The following is a 20213-nucleotide window of genomic DNA, read 5'->3' as shown; positions in this document are numbered from 1 at the left end:
AAATGTTGGCCACAACGGGAGATAAAGGGAGAACCCATTGGGGTGCCCTCAGTTTGTTTGTAGAATGTTACATTCCAAGTGAAGTATGTATTGGAGAGGCAGTGTCTCACCAACTTCATTCGTATGATAAGCACTTGTCATAAATTGCCAGTTTGCTGTACAAATAGAAATATCTAGACCAATAACCATAACATGTTTAGGAGCTGACGAGGTATAACAGTCGGCACATTGGACTTGCAATCCAGAGGATGGCGGTTCCATTCAGTCTCCCACCACGCCTCTGTCCACCCAGCGGTATAATAATGTCTACTCCACCACGAGTCAATCGGGAGATTGACTAGTTGTGGTGGGGTCTTGTGTAGCCACACGCGGTGTTGTCCAACATATCAGGTGAGTGTGCAAGGGCAGATTAAGAGCTTTAGAGCTCCGTTAGCTTTCCTGGGTATTTACGCTACAAATTAGTTACATGTTTCTTTGCAGGTAACAACTTCATCTGGTAACGGATTTGGTGACAAGACCCTCGCGTCGAGTGGGCCCATCATCTCGGACATCACGGACATGTCTCACAGCAGCCCCTCAGCCGGCGGCTCCGACTACGAGGAGTATACGTGAGGACTTGCACAGACCCATTATTATTCACAATCATTCAGCTTATTGCACTTCTTTAATTAATTTTATTGCATTTTAGTACCTTTCAGCTTTGGGACGTTTGGCCAATACTGGTTACATGGAATGCGTTTCATAGCTATTGGAGGAAACCAGAGAACCCGGAAGAAACCAATGGAGTGGAACAAAAAACAAACTACACACAGAAAGGCACCAGAGTTGGGAATCGAACACAGGCCTTTCTTGCTGCTGCCTGATTGGCTGAACCAATTTTAAAGGGCTACGGTGGCAATCATGCTTGGAGACTTTGACCACAATCGTGGTAACTCTGCATTCCTCCCAAAGGTAAAAACACAGGCAGTGTAACTAGCCAAACATCCCAATGCTGAGCAATACAGTTACTCAGTTGTGATTGCCTACAGCAACTTAATCCCTTCCTGTGAAAATTGGCAGTACTCTCCTGAAAAAGCGAAACCAATGATAAAAATAATAATTAAAATGTGGTTATCTAGTCAGAAAGACAAAAAGGAATACATACTCTTTGGTTCTTTTGGTAAAGTCACGTAGGTAGAAAAATAATAGATCACGACGTTTCGATAGCAACACAAGCAATCGTCATCAGTTTTTCTTTGCTTTGGTTGTCCCACCTGATGACGATAGCTTGTGTTGCGATCGAAACGTCGTGATCTATGATTTTTCTACCTACGTGACTTTACCGAAAGAACCAAAGAGTATGGATTCCTGCAGTCACGAAAGCTTTAAATCAAGGAAAAATGGAATTATTGTTTTGTTGCAGACCGGTCATCATTAAGGACGAGCCCCACAGCCCAAATCCGGTGCTCGGCCCTGACGACTTGCTGCCCTTGGAGCCGCAGGATGAGGTCGCCGAGATTCCGCTGGGCTCCGCCGAGGCGGTGTGCAGCGGTCTGCTCTCCCCGTCGTCCCTCATCGACACCATCTTGGAAGAAGACGACGGCGGTGGTGACGGCGGCGATGATGGCCGCGGTGACGACAAGCCGGTCACCTTGCCCCTTCCAGAGGAAGTGCTCCCGCCGGCCAATCCAAACGCTGCCACCGATGAGAAGTGTCTCAGCGTCGCCTGCTTGGACAGGTATTGGCTTTGCTGCGTTCACTTGCTGCACGACTCGTTGCTGGAAGTGTGCTCTGTTGCTTTGTTGCCTTTCGTGGTAAACTACAATGGGGATGAATGGCGGTGGAGCAATGGAAGCAATCGCGCCTCGCAGCAAGAGAGACCTGGCTTCGATTCCAGACTCGGTCGCCTTTCTGCGTGGAGTTTGTATGTTCTCCCTTTTCTGCAGGGGTTTCCTCTATTTTCTCTGGTTTCCTCTCATAGTTAAAGCCATGTACAATGTAAATGATATTGGCCAAACATTGCAATGCTGAAAAATTACCTGCAAAATACCAATTGGAATTGCACACAGTAGCAACATTTCTCACTACTTCGTAAACTCGGCAGGACCCTCCTGAAAAAGTCTTAAGATTTAGTCATGCTTCCATGGATAACAAGCGGAATGATAGGAGTAGTAGGAATAAAGTAGTGAAATGCATCGATGGTGAGGTAGTTATCACACCCCCATTACAAACACGTGACAATAATAGTTTACTACATTTGTATTCGCACCATTCTTATAGTGCAGGGCCTGCACGGAGGAACGTGCTATGTTTTATAGATGGTGCCAGTAGTGATGGAAAACGCAATTTGAGTAATTTGCATTTTATTTTTTTTAAATTGGACCGTGAGTCCGGCACACAATGGCCTCCTCGTTTTGAATGACGTCAAAGGACCGTTATCATCCACTGAAGCAGATAGCACAAAATACTTTACGCTTAATACACCTGCAGTAATAACCAGGGCAGCCTGCCAGATTTGAACCATAAATGTATTCAACGAATGGTGAATGCGTTAAGTTGTTGAGCTATGTCTCCCAAAGCAGCAAGGGCTTTCTTTACGTAGAGGCTGGTCCTTAACGTGCTAAAGCACAAACTTTATTCTGAGCTCGGACATGGCAATTATTGTGTTTCCTATTTGTTTAAATGATACCTTTAATTTTCCATATTTGCAGGTATTTTTAAAGTTACACTTATACCATGGGTATACAGAATCGATATGGCTCAGCTATTTCTTCACCTTGTTTGATGTTCGTCAGGGACATTACTGTTATCACTTAACCTTGTGCTGTACAAGACAATGTTGTAGTGATTAACACATCAGTAATGGATGGTATGCTTTATTGTTTTTTAAGGTAATATTGCTGTGGAGTCTGGCCTATTACTATCTTGCCTGAACATCTTCAGCAATAATGGTTTGAGAATAGAGAATATTAAGAAAATTTAACAAAATTCATAATTTATTTTTGGGTTAGGCCCCATAACGATCTGACCAAATATACCACCCAACACAGCCCCCCCCCCTTCTCTCTCCCCCCCTACTGCTGAGGCCTATATAACCTCGTGCCACGGCAGATCTCTCGCCTGCTTCAGCAGTTTTTTCTTGCTGTGGTTGTCCCACCTGATGGCAATTGCTTGTGTTGCGATCGAAAAGTCGTGATCTATTATTTTTCTACCTACATGACTTTACCGAAAGAACCAAAGAGTATGAATTATTTGTATGACATACTGGATTTTTACTTTAACTTCCTTGATTTTATCCCGATGGTGTTTGACGTAGTTTCGAATTAAACATTATATATGATTGCTACATTATATTCGATGTTCTTTGGTCAGCTGAAATAATCCGAATTGGCACGTTGAAAGCTTATAAACGTGACGGAATCTAAATATATTTATTTAGACTGCAGGAGGAATCCGATGAGCTATAAAGCTCTTATTCACAGATGTCCAGTAGGGGCACGGGGTAAGAAAAACATTTGTTTGGCTGTGCTGCGTGGTGCTGCGTAGTGCTACGTGGTGCTGCGTGGTGAAGGGTTCTTTCTGGCACAGATTTGGTCAGATCGTTTCGTGGCCCAACCCAAAAATCACTTATGAATCGTAATATTAGCTGCGTAAACCAATGTGTTAAACTAACATTTAAAATACTTGTGCATTGTAACTTTCAAGAGTGGTCTAGCTCTGATGTAGGGACTCTGGCTAGCCACTGGCTGTGTGCCCATGGGAGTTTTAACCGCAGGCAATAATGCGCAAGGCCTGTTGCATCCCACCACCACCATCAGCAGCCATTCAAATGCACATCTTGTTATACATGCCCCTCCTGGCGCAACAGTTGAAATGATAGGGCAGGTTTATTTAAACGGCAGTCTCCGACACTCTCCGACTCCTTACATATAAGTTAGTGTGCTGGTTTATAAACCCATCTAATTCTTCCTGTCAGCTTGCATTGGAATTCAACGCTTTCGTGACCAGTACAGCTGTATAGAAGGTTAAAAGTTGACTTTGTTCATGCTGCTGCTGGGCCGTGGACCAAAATTGATGTTTTAACATAGCCGTGAGTTGAACAGGTGTGGAGAGTGTGGGGCAGCTCTTAAAATGAACATTCCACACACAAAGAAGGGCCTGGGTTAAATCCCTGACTCGGCCACCTTTCTGTGTGGAGTTTTTATGAGCCCTGTTCTTTTTGGGTTTCCTTCGGGTTCTCTGGTTTCTTCCTATAGCTGAAACACATGCAATTTAACTAGTATTGGTGAAACATCCTCATGCTGAAATGTTACCTGCAAATCAATTGGGATTACACAGAGCAACATCGCCCCTACTGAAACAGTTTGGAGTCTTCTGAAAAAGAGGCTTGAGACTCAGTGAGGCTTTACTGGGAAAAGGTTGGATTTGAGGTCGGATTAGCATGGCTGGCTACACACGTGTGTACGTTAAACTTCTTTTGCACCATACATAGCCAACTGTGCTAATCGGATGTACTGATGTTGTATGTGTCGGGTTATGAAATTTTGATAAAAATAATAAAAATTAATAATTATCCGAAAAATGCGCAAATCGCATTAATTATGTTAATGTGTGAGTTAATATGCATAAATTATGATAATGTGAGTAATTATATGCATAAATTGTGATAATCGCGGAGATAATCGTAATTTATGCGGATGCTTGCGATTATGTTAATGTGTGCAGTTATGATAATTAGGCTCAGCTTCGTTTATCCAGAGTTATCAATCAGGATAACACGATTATCGTCGATTAAACGTTTACCGATTATCCTAGTGTGTGTTATGATATTTTAGGTCTCCATTTTCATATCTCATCACAGGATACAGTTATCAAGAATAAGATAGTTTTGCATGGACTTGGAAAGAAGCACTCGAACAGTTGGTGTTAAGCAATTTTATTCTAAACAAGCACATGACACTCTCTTATCCGAAAGCAAGTATACGTCAATAAATTAATGGACAAGATTATGCAGTAACGAAAATGAATGACTAAAAATACTTATTCATTGGCGTAATTATGCAGTTAACGAAAATGAATGACTAAACATTTTTTATTCATGTAACTCGACGGCAGCAACTGCTTTGCACGATCAGTTGATATTGAACGCACCACCTCGAAATGGCAACCCTTTTTGAAACGCAAAGACAATTTTTTTTTTTAATCTTATTCGTGTGCGTGCTGTGTGTGCGTTGTCCCCTTGTAATATTAATTAATTCTTAGAGCCGGGAGTTGTGTCGTTAGCTTGTGTGGTGTGGGAGGATACAAACAGCGGCCAGAAGTTTTCAATGGGTTGGGCGTGGCCGCCGCGAGCCCCTGCTGCTCCCTCGCTCGGCGCTCTCTCTCTCCACTGCTGGACGACGAGTTGGCACGACGCTCGGTGACGCCCGGTGACGTCCGAGTCGTGCTGCTCTTGCGCTCTCTCTCCCTCTACTGCTAGATGACGAGTTGGCACGATGCTGTCCTTGAAGATGCTCGGTCGCTCGGTGTCGCTCGGTGTCGCTCGGTGTCGCTCGGTGTCGCTCGGTGGTGCTCGGTGTCGCTCGGTGTCGCTCGGTGTCGCTCGGTGGCGCTCGGTGGCGCCCGGTGGCGCCCGGTGGCGCTCGGTGGCGCTCGGTGGCGCTAGGTGGCGCTCGGTGGCGCTCGGTGGCGCTCGGTGTCGCTCGTTGTCGCTCGTTGTCGCTCGGCGGCGCTCGGCGGCGCTCGGCGGCGCTCGGCGGCGCTCGGCGGCGCTCGGTGGCGCTCTCCTTCTCTTTCTCCCGGCTGATTGTTCGTTAGCGCAACTCCAGCTGCAGCTGTTGGCATTCGCTCTCAAAATGTATAATTGTATTTGCACACCTCTTAGCCGACTGTGAAAACTTAGTACAATCAACTTATCGCAATCCTTGACTTTGCGAGCAACTCAACACATCAGGATAACTGTAGAAGAGAACTTTCAGCGATACTCTCTCGGCTCATGCCGACACCTCCCTTGCGAGCCCCGTCGCACCGCTGAGCGCGACTCGGACTGACTGCACTCAGACTGTCACCTTAACGACGTCTCGTCGTCCCATCTCTCCTCGAGGCACGATCTGCCCCAGTTCTCTTGCGAGCCCTGTCGCAACGCTGCGTCGCAAGCCGAGTTGCGAGACCGAGCACGACTCGACCCAGACTGCCTGTTCTCTGTGTGCGCCCGTGCCTAACTCAAAACGTGACTCCCCTCTGCGCATTCCTTGCGAGCGGGCAACAAAAAACACAAACAGAGCGAGAAGAAGCAGACACCCCCGCGACCCCTCCTCGCGACCTTTCCTAACCCTCCAAGCATTCATGGGCCATCTGTTTGTGCAGTTTAATGGCCGTTTCACAGATTCCTGGTGTGCTTGTAGTGGGTTGTTTTCATTATTTAATTTAAAATATATATATAGATATAATAAAAAAATATATATTTTTTTCTTAATTATTCTTAATATTAATAACGGAAACAGGGCATAGATACAACAATCCGCCCTTTTAAAAATTATCAGTGGTTGATTCGGCCACTGGCGAATTTTTAAACAAAGTAAATGCCCTGTTTTTTTTCGTTATAAATCCATCAGCCGCCCTCACTCTCGGCGGTTATTTCTCACAACGCGCGCGTATGTATCACAATCTTAACATGGTTACATTTGAAATAAGCAAAGAAATAAAACACAACGTTAAACATCGGTACTAATCCATAACGCATTCCTTCCAAAGTGCGCGCATATGTATCACAATCTTAACATGGTTACATTTGAAATAAGCAAGGAAAATACAACAAAACGTTAAACATCAACACCACAAGTTACATTGATTCTCAACCATCATAACTACGGCGGATATTAATTTTTTTGTTTTTGTTAAATCCTGGGAAACGCTAGGTAGCGGTTTCGAACGCATTTATGCGTTACCTTCCTCATATTACCTCGTCGCCATAATTTTTCCAAGCTCCGAGTGTCTGGTTTACCACTTATCACTTTGATCATTCGATCACGGTTTTCCGGTTCGTTTTTGTAATTTCCCCTCTCACTCTCTCGCGTCGTGGGAGTGTGTGGTGTAAAATTGTGCTGCACATAATCAGAATTCGCGCACACAACCAACTTCTGTACTCCGTTATCAATGGCATTCGCTCTCTCTGTGATTACATGCACATTTGCCGAGTCAGCGTGTCGATTTAATTCCGTGCCTCGTAATGTTGCCCTTTTGGTTTGTACGAGTGAGTTGGATTTCAACACCATTCCCGATACGTCATGGACATTCGTCTCCATTTCAGCACTCCGATCCACATTAATTTTTATTTCATTTGGATATTTTCCATTCAGAGGCTCACGCCTGTACTTCCCAGGGTGGGTCTCTGTGTTCCCTCCCCCTGCACTATTATCGCTCTCTTTTGCGACGTGTGGCACTGTTTTTCCTGTGCGCTCTCTCTGTCTCTGCTGTCTGTTATCTACTGTCCGATCACGCTTCAATTCCGCCCTGTCCTTGTATTTGATCCGCGCGTCATTTACAAGAGCACTGTCCGCGTTTCTTATCGCATCGTATGCATTTGATGTTTCCCGGTTGTGGTGGTATTTGCCCGCCCTGTCACTTGCAGCCTGCTTGTATTTCCCATTGAGCTCAGGGTTTAACAAAACCTCGGCGGGTGGGGCGCGTGTTGGCCGCTCGCTCGCACTCACTGTGGGTGGTTCATCATGTATTTGGACCGCATTCTGTGTTATTCCTCTATTCTCTCCTGGTATAACCGGTGGAGGAATTGGTCGGAATTGGACTGATTGTGTTTGACCTCCCATCCTGCGATTCTCCTGAATGTTCGCCTCCATACCTCCGCTGTCTGTGTACCACCTTCTCGCTAGATGGTTATCTCGCCATCTTTGTGTGTAATTTTGACCTTGCGTGTGTCGTGGCATGGGGTGTTGATATGGTTCTGCTCTGAACCTCTCCCTCCTGCGATTCTCGTACATTTTTGGCCCAGTGTTTCTCCCATTTGGGTGCCAAATTTTTCCTGGATCGTTACTTCGCCATCTTTGTGGGTAATTTTGACCTTGCGTATGTCGGGGCATGGGGTGTTGATATGATTCTGCCCTTAGCCTCCACATTCTGCGATTCTCCTGAATATTCGGCTTTGTGCCGCTCTCATTCTCGTGCCAACCTCTCTCTGGTTTATTTTGCCACAGGTGCGTGCGTGTTTGCTCCTCCCTGCATTGTGGGACTGCTCGGTGATTTTTATTCCTCTCTGAGAAGCTGGGTTCCTTATCCCTCTCCCTGTGTTCTGGATCCGAATTATGATTCTTAGCTCTGTATAACCATGCCATGTATGCCTTGCTCTCTATGCAGCGTAAGGATGCGGTTTCTGGATTCAAAACCATTCTCACCCTTTCTGTAATCTCTGGGCTCAAGGATTAAAAAAACATAATTTTGAACATTTTATCTCCTTCGTGGTATTGATTCACATCGCCTGCGTAATACGCTCTTTTAAATTGTAAAAGGTAGTCACGTGGGTCTTGGTCCATGCCCTGGGTCATCGATTTTACAGCATAAAACCCCTCAGTGAGTGTAGAATATTCTCCAAACTTCCGAATCACTGCCAGGCTCAGTTGTTTAAAATCATTTCTAACCTTGTGTGGTAGTGAATTTACCCATGGTATAGATTCTTTATGTAAGCTTCGTTTCAACAAACTCGCTTTTTCATCCCGTCTCATCAGCCCTCTAATCATTACCTCCTCTTCTACTGTTGCGATATGTGTGTGTATATCCATAGTCTGATTGTGTGGGTCAAAATCGGGAATTCTGACTAGAGCCTTGTCCATCAATTTAAGGGTTTTACTGTTGAATAAGTATTCCGAAAGTTGATCGCCGTCAGCGTCATCATCAAACAAGTTATCATCAGGCAATCTGTCACTTTGATCTGTACTGTGTCGGGCGTATTTCAGCGGCGTACATTTTTTGTGTGCGCGCCCAGTGCTGTGTCGCTCGTGTTGCCATTTCCCTTCAGTTTTTGCCTCTGCCCTCTTTGTACCATGTCCTGGCGATTTTACTTTAACTTTTGTGCAATCAGTCCCTGGACTCTGTCCACGTACCCAAGAGTGTGATTTAATGTTACTTCCATATTTATTCTGTGGATCAACGTCTGTGAGTTTCGCTGGTGTCGCGAGCACTGATTTCTCTTCCCTCTCGAGAGTGTGAGGACATTTCTCCTCGTTTATTAGAGACGATTTCTCTCCCGTTTCCTTTCCAAAATTTTCCTCATTCCACAATCCCTGTCTGTATGCCTGTATGGGAAGGCATGAGTCCTGTCCTGCCTTCTCTGCAGCTTTTGCATCGTGTTCGCCTTCGTTACATTTTATCCAGTCAATTAGTTTCCCCAGAGGTGTGTTCGTGTTATCGATACAGCTCCCTTCCCATATGTCTCTCTGACTGTACTGCTTTGTAACAGATCGGTTGGTACGTTTTAATACGAGCTCCCAGTATTCCGTAATCCATTCAAAAATTATTCTTAATCCTATCATCTCAAGTGGCAGGAGTTACTTTGACCTTTCCTTTCAGAGTGCATATAAAACAATTATCTCACAGAGTGTGGTCAGTTTGACTCGAGCTATTCTGTAATTTTCCGATTCAGAGTGCGTACCTCTAACACCATTTATCACAGGATGCAATCGGTTTGATACGATATTATCTTAATTCCACTGTCTCTGTTTCAACCTGCTATTCTGGGTTTTAACCTTAGAGGGCGTTTTTTTTGTTTTACGCCCGTTTACAATCACCATGCAATGTTCGATCCCGATATTCTGGTTAACACGTAGTGATTCATTCCATCATCCATGCAAAACACTGTCTGCGAGAGATCCCGGACGACGCCACCCATTATGTTGTTTGTGTCGTTAGCTTGTGTGGTGTGGGAGGATACAAACAGCGGCCAGAAGTTTTCTCTGGGTTGGGCGTGGCCGCCGCGAGCCCCTGCTGCTCCCTCGCTCGGCGCTCTCTCTCTCCACTGCTGGACGACGAGTTGGCACGATGCTCGGTGACGCCCGGTGACGTCCGAGTCGTGCTGCTCTTGCGCTCTCTCTCCCTCTACTGCTAGATGACGAGTTGGCACGACGCTCGGTGACGCCCGGTGACGTCCGAGTCGTGCTGCTCTTGCGCTCTCTCTCCCCTCTACTGCTAGATGACGAGTTGGCACGATGCTGTCCTTGAAGATGCTCGGTCGCTCGGTGTCGCTCGGTGTCGCTCGGTGTCGCTCGGTGGCGCTCGGTGTCGCTCGGTGTCGCTCGGTGTCGCTCGGTGGCGCCCGGTGGCGCCCGGTGGCGCCCGGTGGCGCTCGGTGGCGCTCGGCGGCGCTCTCCTTCTCTTTCTCCCGGCTGATTGTTCGTTAGCACAACTCCAGCTGCAGCTGTTTGCATTCGCTCTCAAAATTTATAATTGTATTTGCACACCTCTTAGCCGACTGTGAAAACTTAGTACAATCAACTTATCGCAATCCTTGACTTTGCGAGCAACTCAACACATCAGGATAACTGTAGAAGAGAACTTTCAGCGATACTCTCTCGGCTCATGCGAGCCCCGTCGCACCGCTGAGCGCGACTCGGACTGACTGCACTCAGACTGTCACCTTAACGACGTCTCGTCGTCCCATCTCTCCTCGAGGCATGATCTGCCCCAGCTCTCTTGCGAGCCCTGTCGCAACGCTGCGTCGCAAGCCGAGTTGCGAGACCGAGCACGACTCGACCCAGACTGCCTGTTCGATGTGTGTGCCCGTGCCTAACTCAAAACGTGACTCCCCTCTGCGCATTCCTTGCGAGCGGGCAACAAAAAACACAAACAGAGCGAGAAGAAGCAGACACCCCCGCGACCCCTCCTCGCGACCTTTCCTAACCCTCCAAGCATTCATGGGCCATCTGTTTGTGCAGTTTAATGGCCGTTTCACAGATTCCTGGTGTGCTTGTAGTGGGTTGTTTTCATTATTTAATTTAAATATATATATATAGATATAATAAAAAAAAATTCTTAATTATTCTTAATATTAATATCGGAAAACAGGGCATAGATACAACACTGAGGAAGGACAACAAATTAAAGACAAAAGCAGTTCTAAATAAATTAGTTTCCAATCTAGATTTAAAGTGCATAGCTCCAATGGCTTCCTTATCAATACAGTGCGAAAGAAGTTCAACATGCATACGTATAGAAAATGACAGTAACACGGTGCACATATCTTGCACTGGGTGGGGGCGGTGAATTGGTCAGGGCGCATGTGTGACGATTGGATATGCGTTGTATGCATAACTCTGTTGCGGCTTGCTGCTCAAGAGCCATGTCTCATTCGTCTGCACTGAGTGACGCCGGGTCATTGACACCTTTCCCGCATTTATTTTACAACGTTCCCTTTCACACTGCTCACAACCTCCCATTCTAATGCACTCTCCCCATCTCTGGCTTGTCTCTGACGTGCCCTTTGGCACACATGCCCCTTTGGTGGTGCCAGCTCATTCATATATGGTCTCTCCATTGAGAGGGGAAGTAGAGTTTGTGTATTCCATTCTTCATGTGTGATCATATAACTGTTTTCCGCAGATGTCAGTTGTTATGGGTGGCAGGGTGACGCAGTGGAAACACTCATGGCTCACAACAAAACGGACCTGGGTTTGATTTCTGCCCTCGGGCTCCTTTCAATGTATATATTGGTTTGTTTTGCCCCTGTTCTGCAGGGTGTGTAAGTGGAGTTTGGATGTTTTCCCCCTCGTCTGCATGAGTTTTCTCCCGAGGTCTCCATTTTCATTCCATAGCTCAAACACATACAATGCTACAGATATTGGCCAAACATCACATTGCTGAAAAATGACCTGCAAATTATTAAATTGTCATTACACACAGCAGCAGAGTTGTTATCCAAAAACTCAACAGGACCCTCCTGAAACAGTTTTGGAATCCATAATAGAGGTTTATTTGGGTTAGATCGCATAAATATAATAGTGCCTTTAAACCCGCCACCACCCGACACAGCCAATTAGTAAGGTTTGTCATGTAAACAAAACATGCCAATTCGTAACTAGTACAGCACTAACCGGTGTGTTGGAGAGTAAACCCCCACAACAATTACAATTCGATTATGACGTTTTGCCAGTAATTACACCTAGTATCATCAGGCGACAGCCAAAGTTGTGGAGAAATCCTCTTGTTTCAGTTTAACGACACATTTATATTTACGCGATCTAACCCAAAAACACCTTTATGGATAATATTGGTCGCGCAAGCCTCCGTGTTAAACAGTCTTGGGACTCAGTGAGATTTTCCTAGGTAAATCAGCATAGTAATAATAATGATATACCATCTAGTTAGCGGCTGAGAAACACAAGCACGGAAAATATATAAAAAACAGTTATGGTGTGACCTAAACAAACTGAAATATATGATGTCTCATCACATTCTCAATATTTGTACATTACATTGTTGCATATTTCTGAATGTTTAGTTTTACATCGTACGTTATGAGTGAAACGATGGACTTGCTTAAACAAACACTAAGTATTAGAAACATTTTGGCTTAGTAGCCAGATACAGATATATTAAATGTTACTGTAGTTTATTGATTGAAGAAACATTACATGTAAACCTCGCTGAATGCAAGGGTTATGTTCCTGGAAAACGCCGTGTTGGGCAAAACCGCATTTGACATACAGACCTCGTGGATAAAATATGATTGCGTCCTTGGATCCAAAATACCCCCTCCCTCTTTAACGAATTCTGCATGATTTTCCCCCACTTGGTATCATGTACAAATGAAAGCAAATACATAATGCATGTAGATAGAAACAACATATATTAAGACATAGAATAAAATAAAGTAATTTAAACTGATCATTATATATAACCTACTAGCGGGAAGTACCCAGCGTTGCCCGGGCGAGAAAGACACACACACACATCGACTTACACACACGCACAGACATCGACCCACAAACATACAAACACATCGACTTACACAAACACACACATACATAAGACACACACACATGGATTTACACACAAATATGGACCCACACAACAACAGCAACCGCCATTCGCCATTAAGTGGCAGTGACGTCACCACAACGCTTGTGCCAGGCTATGTGCACCTTGAGGCCACTTGAAGTGTCGAACGCCCGCTGGCAGGTTGTCACGGGGCAGACCCAGGTGCCACGGGTCGACTGACTGAGATGACCGAGATGACTGGCTGTGCCAACTTGCTGTGCTTTAGCCACCCGGCGCTCCGCTCGTTGTTGTGAGCGTCGCTCCTCCGCCCTCCGTTGTTGCTGACGGGCGACTGCCTCCAACTGCCCAGTAACGTCCTTCACGAGCCTTCTCCACAGTGGCCGATCTTGACACCGCTGGTACCAGTCATCGGCAAGTCCACTCAGCTCCACGTCCTCCTGTACCACATCACTCCGTCATCTTCTCTAGCCCGTGCCGCGCCCGTTTAGCCCCCTCGATCCGGCCGAACAAAAGCTGTTTAGGCATGCGGTGGCTGGGCATGCGGGCTACATGACCCAGCCAACGCAGCCTTGCCTGCCTGAGGAGCTCACCAATGGGACTTGGCCCAGATCTTTCAAGGATTTCTGAGCTCCTCACACAATCCAGCCTGGTTAAACCCAGGATGGATCGTCGGCAGGCCAGCCTAAATGTCTCCAAACGGCGAAGACGCTCCATCAAGGGGGTCCACGTTTCGCAAGCGTAGAGAAGGGAGGGAATGACTGTGGCCGAGAAGACCTGAAGCTTCGTGCGGAGTGACAGACCAGGTAGTGGGGGGAGAGGGCCAATGCCCATTGGCCCTCTCCCCTCATGGCGTCTGTGACCACCACAGTGGTTAAACGGGGGCTCTGGACGGGAGTGAGGGGCTGATAACCCCTCCACCTTCAATTAATTACCACTAAACCACGACTTAAACATCACTACATACACAGCGACTCACACACACATCGACTTACACACACATATGGACTTATGTGCACACATCGACTCACACACATATCGACTCACACACACATATCGACTCACACACACAGACATCGACTTGCACACACATGGACTTACACACACACAAATGGACTTAAACACACAAATGGACCCACGCACACACATCAACTTACACACACATAGCGACTTACACACACACATCGACTTACAAACACACATCGACTTACAAACACACCAACTCACGCACACATGGACTCGCACACACACACACACACACATCGACTCACACACAGACACATCGACTTACACACACATCACTTACAAACACACAGCAGCTCACACACGCACATGGACTTACACACACACACATACATTGACTCACACACATCGATTTACACGCACACACAATGTATTTTTATTTTGACTAACACAATCACACATCGACTTACACACACACATGGGCCTACACACAAAGAAATGGACGTACACACTCACATGGAGCCACACACACACATCGACTGACACACACATCGACTGACACACACATCGACTGACACACACATCGACTCACACACACATCGACTCACACACACATTGACTCTCACACACACACATCGACTCACGCATGGACTCACAGACACATCGACTTACACACACACATAGACGCAGACACGCACACAAACGCAGACATGCACATCGACTCGCACGCACAAATGGACTTAGACACACATTATTATTATTATTTTAAAAATGACTAACTTGATTTTTAAATATTTGCTTAAACACACACACCACGCACACACATTGACTAACACACACATCGGCTGACACACACACATATCGACTCACACACACATCGACCTGCACACACATCGACTTGTACACACGCGCACATCGACGCACACACAAACACATCGACTTACACACACACATCGACTGGCACACACATCGACTCACACGTACACAAGGACTTGGACACACACATTATTTTAATGTTTCCAAAATTATTTTTTACATATTAGTTTTCTATCTATGCGAGTTTAGCGAAAGAAGCAAGAAAATATTACTTAACATTGCTGCGGTGAGGCCTAGTACCATGCAGAGCCCCCAGCCTCGCCTAGATTGCCCAGCCGGCCGAGGTGGCACCTTGGCAGGCTGGGGGCTGAGCCGCTAACCCCCCACCATTACCCAGTCCACGCTACAATAATGCTATCTAAGCGCTATAATATTAGCATCTACCGACCCTATAGTAGTAAGTGCACACATTGGGGTGGGGGGGGGGGGAGAAGAGGACATGACACTTTGATGAATTTACCTCAGCGTTGTGTATTTTTTTTGCATTTTGAACGCGAATTAGAAATCCCCCCCCCTCCACCGATGATGCTGATGCGTGTGCGTTGCTAGGGGCAGCCCCTGGGCATCTTTTGCGCTCGTGGAGCGGCGCGAGAAAATAATTAAATAATAAATAGCGCTACATTGCTTATTTAACTACTTTTAAGTTGACGGATGGGAAAACTGAATAGCGCTAGCTCACCCACAGGGCTTATTGCGTGGTACCTGGCTACTTTTTGTAAACGTAAACCCGACGGTTTGCGAGCCAAATCCTTCGCAAGTTGCGTCCACACACATAGATACAGACAGACAGACAAAAAATTATGTTTCTAGGTAAGATGATGAATGATGATTGTGAAGATGTAGCTCGACACATGCTCACGCACCACGCACATGTTCACACATTTCCACATGCATCTCGATTCAGTGTTAGGGGTGAGCATTGGGCGTGAATACATTAAGCAGGAGAAGTGATGGAGACGATGGTTTGGTGTTTGAGGTGAAATTTTTGAAAGTATAAATACACAAATGGAGAGTGACTCGGCAACCTTCATTACAAAGATGATGTTGGGGGTATTGAAGGGGGTCACAGGGTTGAGAGGCCCTCTTCAGGTTAAACTGGAGACCCGTGGGAGCGTTTGGGAGGAAAGGGTAAGCTACCTGGAGAGCTGATAGGTGTACAGTACGTGAGGCTGAGCGATTTGACGATGGTGTTGGCAGTCGGGCTGATTAACGTAGCGTGCCATTGGTGAGGTCTGCCTTCGAAAAATACATGGCGATGGACCTTTTTCTGCAGCAAAGACAGTACTTTACAGTACAAGCAGACCACGCAGCATATACAGTGAGGGGAAAAGTATTTGATCCCCTGCTGATTTTGTACATTTGCCCACTGACAGAAATGATCAGTCTATAATTTTAATGGTAGGTTTATTTGAACAGTGAGAGACAGAATAACAACAACAAAATCCAGAAAAACGCATGTCAAAAATGTTATAAATTGATTTGCATTTTAATGAGGGAAATAAGTATTTGGCCCCCTCTCAATCAGAAAGATTTCTGGCTCCCAGGTGTCTTCTATACAGGTAACGAGCTGAGATTAGGAGCACACTCTTAAAAATCTGTGGAGGGAGCTGAAGGTTCTTAAAGGGAGTGCTCCTAATCTCAGCTTGTTACCTGTATAAAAGACACCTGTTCACAGAAGCAATCAATCAGATTCCAAACTCTCCACCATGGCCAAGACCGAAGAGCTCTCCAAGGATGTCAGGGACAAGATTGTAGACCTACACAAGGCTGGAATGGGATACAAGACCATCGCCAAGCAGCTTGGTGAGAAGGTGATAACAGTTGGTGCGATTATTCGCAAATGGAAGACTACACTAAAAAACGTCAATCTCCCTCGGCCTGGGGCTCCATGCAAGATCTCACCTCGTGGAGTTGCAATGATCATGAGAACGGTGAGGAATCAGCCCAGAACTACACGGGAGGATCTTGTCAATGATCTCAAGGCAGCTGGGACCATAGTCATCAAGAAAACAGTTGGTAACACACCGTGAAGGACTGAAATCCTGCAGCGCCCGCAAGGCCCTCCTGCTCAAGAAAGCACGTATACATGCCCGTCTGAAGTTTGCCAATGAACATCTGAATGATTCAGAGGACAACTGGGTGAAAGTGTAGTGGTCAGATGAGACCAAAATGGAGCTCTTTGGCATCAACTCAACTCGCCGTGTTTGGCGGAGGAGGAATGCTGCCTATGACCCCAAGAACACCATCCCCACCATCAAACATGGAGGTGGAAACATTATGCTTTGGGGGTGTTTTTCTGCTAAGGGGACAGGACAACTTCACCGCATCAAAGGGACGATGGACGGGGCCATGTACCGTCAAATTTTGGGTGAGAGCCTCCTTCCCTCAGCCAGGGCATTGAAAATGGGTCGTGGATGGGTATTCCAGCATGACAATGACCCAAAACACACGGCCAAGGCAACCAAGGAGTGGCTCAAGAAGAAGCACATTAAGGTCCTGGAGCGGCCTAGCCAGTCTCCAGACCTTAATCCCATAGAAAATCTGTGGAGGGAGCTGAAGGTTCGAGTTGCCAAACGTCAGCCTCGAAACCTTAATGACTTGGAGAAGATCTGCAAAGAGGAGTGGGATAAAACCCCTCCTGAGATGTGTGCAAACCTGGTGGCCAACTACAAGAAACGTTTGACCTCTGTGATTGCCAACAAGGGTTTTGCCACCAAGTACTAAGTCATGTTTTGCAGAGGGGTCAAATACTTATTTCCCTCATTAAAATGCAAATCAATTTATAACATTTTTGACATGCATTTTTCTGGATTTTGTTGTTGTTATTCTGTCTCTCACTTTTCAAATAAACCTACCATTAAAATTATAGACTGATCATTTCTTTGATTTTATCACTTGATATATCTGTACTCGTGATACCCTAGCATCTTCACAGGATATAACTCAAGTGAAATGCAAGCGATGTGGATTAGTTGCTGTTTGTTCCTCATTGGTCCTTGCTGGCCTACTCTCAAAAACATGAACAAAAATAAAATAACAAATCACAACAACATCAACACCAACAACGATTTGACATAAACAGTACCAGAATCAACCACATTAATCACATTAACATCAACAACAAGAATATTGTTTATTTCAATAACAATAAGACATATCAATAACAATATCAAAACAATATCAATGTTAATATCACCAATACCACCCGACAGCCAACTAGTAAGGTTTGTCCCGTAAACAGAACGTGCCAATTCGTTACTAGTACAGCACACCCGTGTGTTGGAGAGTCAATCCACAACACTTACAATCTGAGTATGGTGTTTCGCCAGTAATTACAACTAGCATCATCAGGTGACAGCCAGATTTGTGGAGAAATTCTCCTGTTTTGTTTTTAAATACAGGGATAGATGTGATTACGAGACATGTGAGTCCCTTACGTGCGAAGGCCAAAGGGGGGGGGGTTAATGAATGTATATACATTGCAATAGTTAGCCATTACCGGTTGGGTTATTCATATGGTAATCAACGCACGTGATGCATGCACATTGTTCTTGTACATGCTGTCGTTTGTGTGCATGACAAAAGCAGTACCTATTATTGTCTGCTTACAGGTAATCACCATCGACATATGGTAACTTGTATAGGGATGCAGTTAAACATTGTATTTACTTGATGATTCGCTTCCAGCACCACTAAGCTTGTAGCTATCCGAAAGGTTAAAATTATTTTTATCTCTCAATTTCGATAGATTCTATAATAAGTCTTGGCCAGTAGTAACTAGTTTTGCACAGAACTTCAACATCAAAATCAATAGAGTGTCCTTGTTGGCACACGTGTTCTGCCACTGCCAACAGTTGTATTTGGGAGTATTTAATATTCCTTTGGTGCTCCTTAAAAACGCTAAGACGCCTATTAGCAACATCAGTAAGAGCAATGCCACAGTCATCATGGACAAAACCACATACAATAACAAAATTCAGGACCTACTTAATGATGGTAGCTATATAAAAATGAAAAGAGATCCCACCAACAGCCTCGTTATGAAAACCAACAATATCATCACCGATTCGACATCTTTAATCGAACCAACCAAGCGGTTTTCCTTAAAACCCTCTGCTGCTAGACCACCCATTGACTCATCCACCTACAAACTGGCCTGATTTCTGTCTGAGACCTTACAACCATTCACTGGTAAGACCACCTCAGCTCTACTTAACTCAGCTCACTTGGTATCGTTAATTAAGGACATCTCACTATCTCCAGGTGATTTGCTCGTTAGTTTCGATGTAGTCCCTTTGTTTACCCAAGTTCGTGTGCCTGACACCATGGCAATCTTTGAAGATTTGGTCCGACAAGGACTGAATGCTGATGTACCGGCCCTGGTGAGACACTGCCTCACCAACACTTCACCTGGAATGGAACATTCTACAAACAAGTTGTAGCCAATGTTTTCATGGAAAAATTTGAGACAGATGCCATCCAGGCATCCACTCTACGTCCGTCCTTGTGGAAGAGATACGTAGATGACACGTTTGTCTTCTGGCCACATGACCGACCAGCTCTGAACCAATTCCTCAACTACATCAATTCCGTACACCCAGCCATCAAATTCACCATAGAGGTGGAAAAGGATGGTAAGCTACATTCTTGGCTGTTTTAATTGAAAAGAGACCAGAAGGCTCAATGGGACACTCTGTCTACAGGAAAGCCACCCATACGGATGCCTATATAAAACCTGATTCCCACCACCATCCATCCCAGAGGAATTCTCTCATCAAAACTCTACACCATAGAGCTCGATGTATTTCCGACCATCATCACCTAGCCAGTGAACTGGAACATGTACACCAAGGTCTCAAGATAAATGGATATTCAGACTACACAATACGTAAAGCTATCACCCCAACCGTTAAGAAAGAACCATCTGAGGACCCAATCAAAATCATCACCTTGCCATACATAGCAGGGGTCACCAAAAGGATTTCCAAAATCATGAGCAAACACAAGATCGAGGTTCGATTTAACACAGTACATAAAATTCGTGATCTGATCCCATCTGTGAAGGATGTGATCCCTGACATGCAGTACCCCGGCGTCTAGACACTAAGCTGTGTCTGCGGCAGTAGTTACATTGGGGAAACTAATTGACATGTCTCAGACCGTTCGTGAACATAAGACAGATCTGAAACATGGTAGGTATATTATTTTACTTTTATTAATTTAAATATTTTACCTACATGACTTTACCGAAAAAACCTAAGAATATGGTAGGACCAATACCTCGGGCGTGGCTGATCATTGTTTTAATGCGGTGGGCTCACACGAAATTGATTTCTCTAAGACGAAGGTACTTTGCAAACCCACTGGCTATCAACAAAAATTAGTTAATGAAGCCA

The 20213-nt window shown here is 45.4% G+C and overlaps 1 protein-coding gene across 4 annotated transcripts in view; it reads left to right on the top strand.

The window, feature by feature from the left end:
• HSF1 (heat shock transcription factor 1) overlaps window positions 1-20213 on the top strand; it is a 67591-nt gene that overhangs the window by 30407 nt on the left and 16971 nt on the right. For all 4 annotated transcript variants that reach the window (XM_078617585.1, XM_078617586.1, XM_078617584.1 and 1 more), the window contains exons 8-9: window positions 481-608; window positions 1403-1717. In XM_078617585.1, the coding sequence (XP_078473711.1) occupies window positions 481-608; window positions 1403-1717 (443 nt within the window). The remainder of the gene's footprint in view (window positions 1-480; window positions 609-1402; window positions 1718-20213) is intronic.

Source organism: Lampetra planeri, chromosome 54, assembly GCF_965212315.1.
Source record: "Lampetra planeri chromosome 54, kcLamPlan1.2.h2, whole genome shotgun sequence".
In the NCBI taxonomy this organism is placed as follows: domain Eukaryota; kingdom Metazoa; phylum Chordata; class Hyperoartia; order Petromyzontiformes; family Petromyzontidae; genus Lampetra; species Lampetra planeri.
This window is presented reverse-complemented; position numbering and strand designations above follow the sequence as displayed.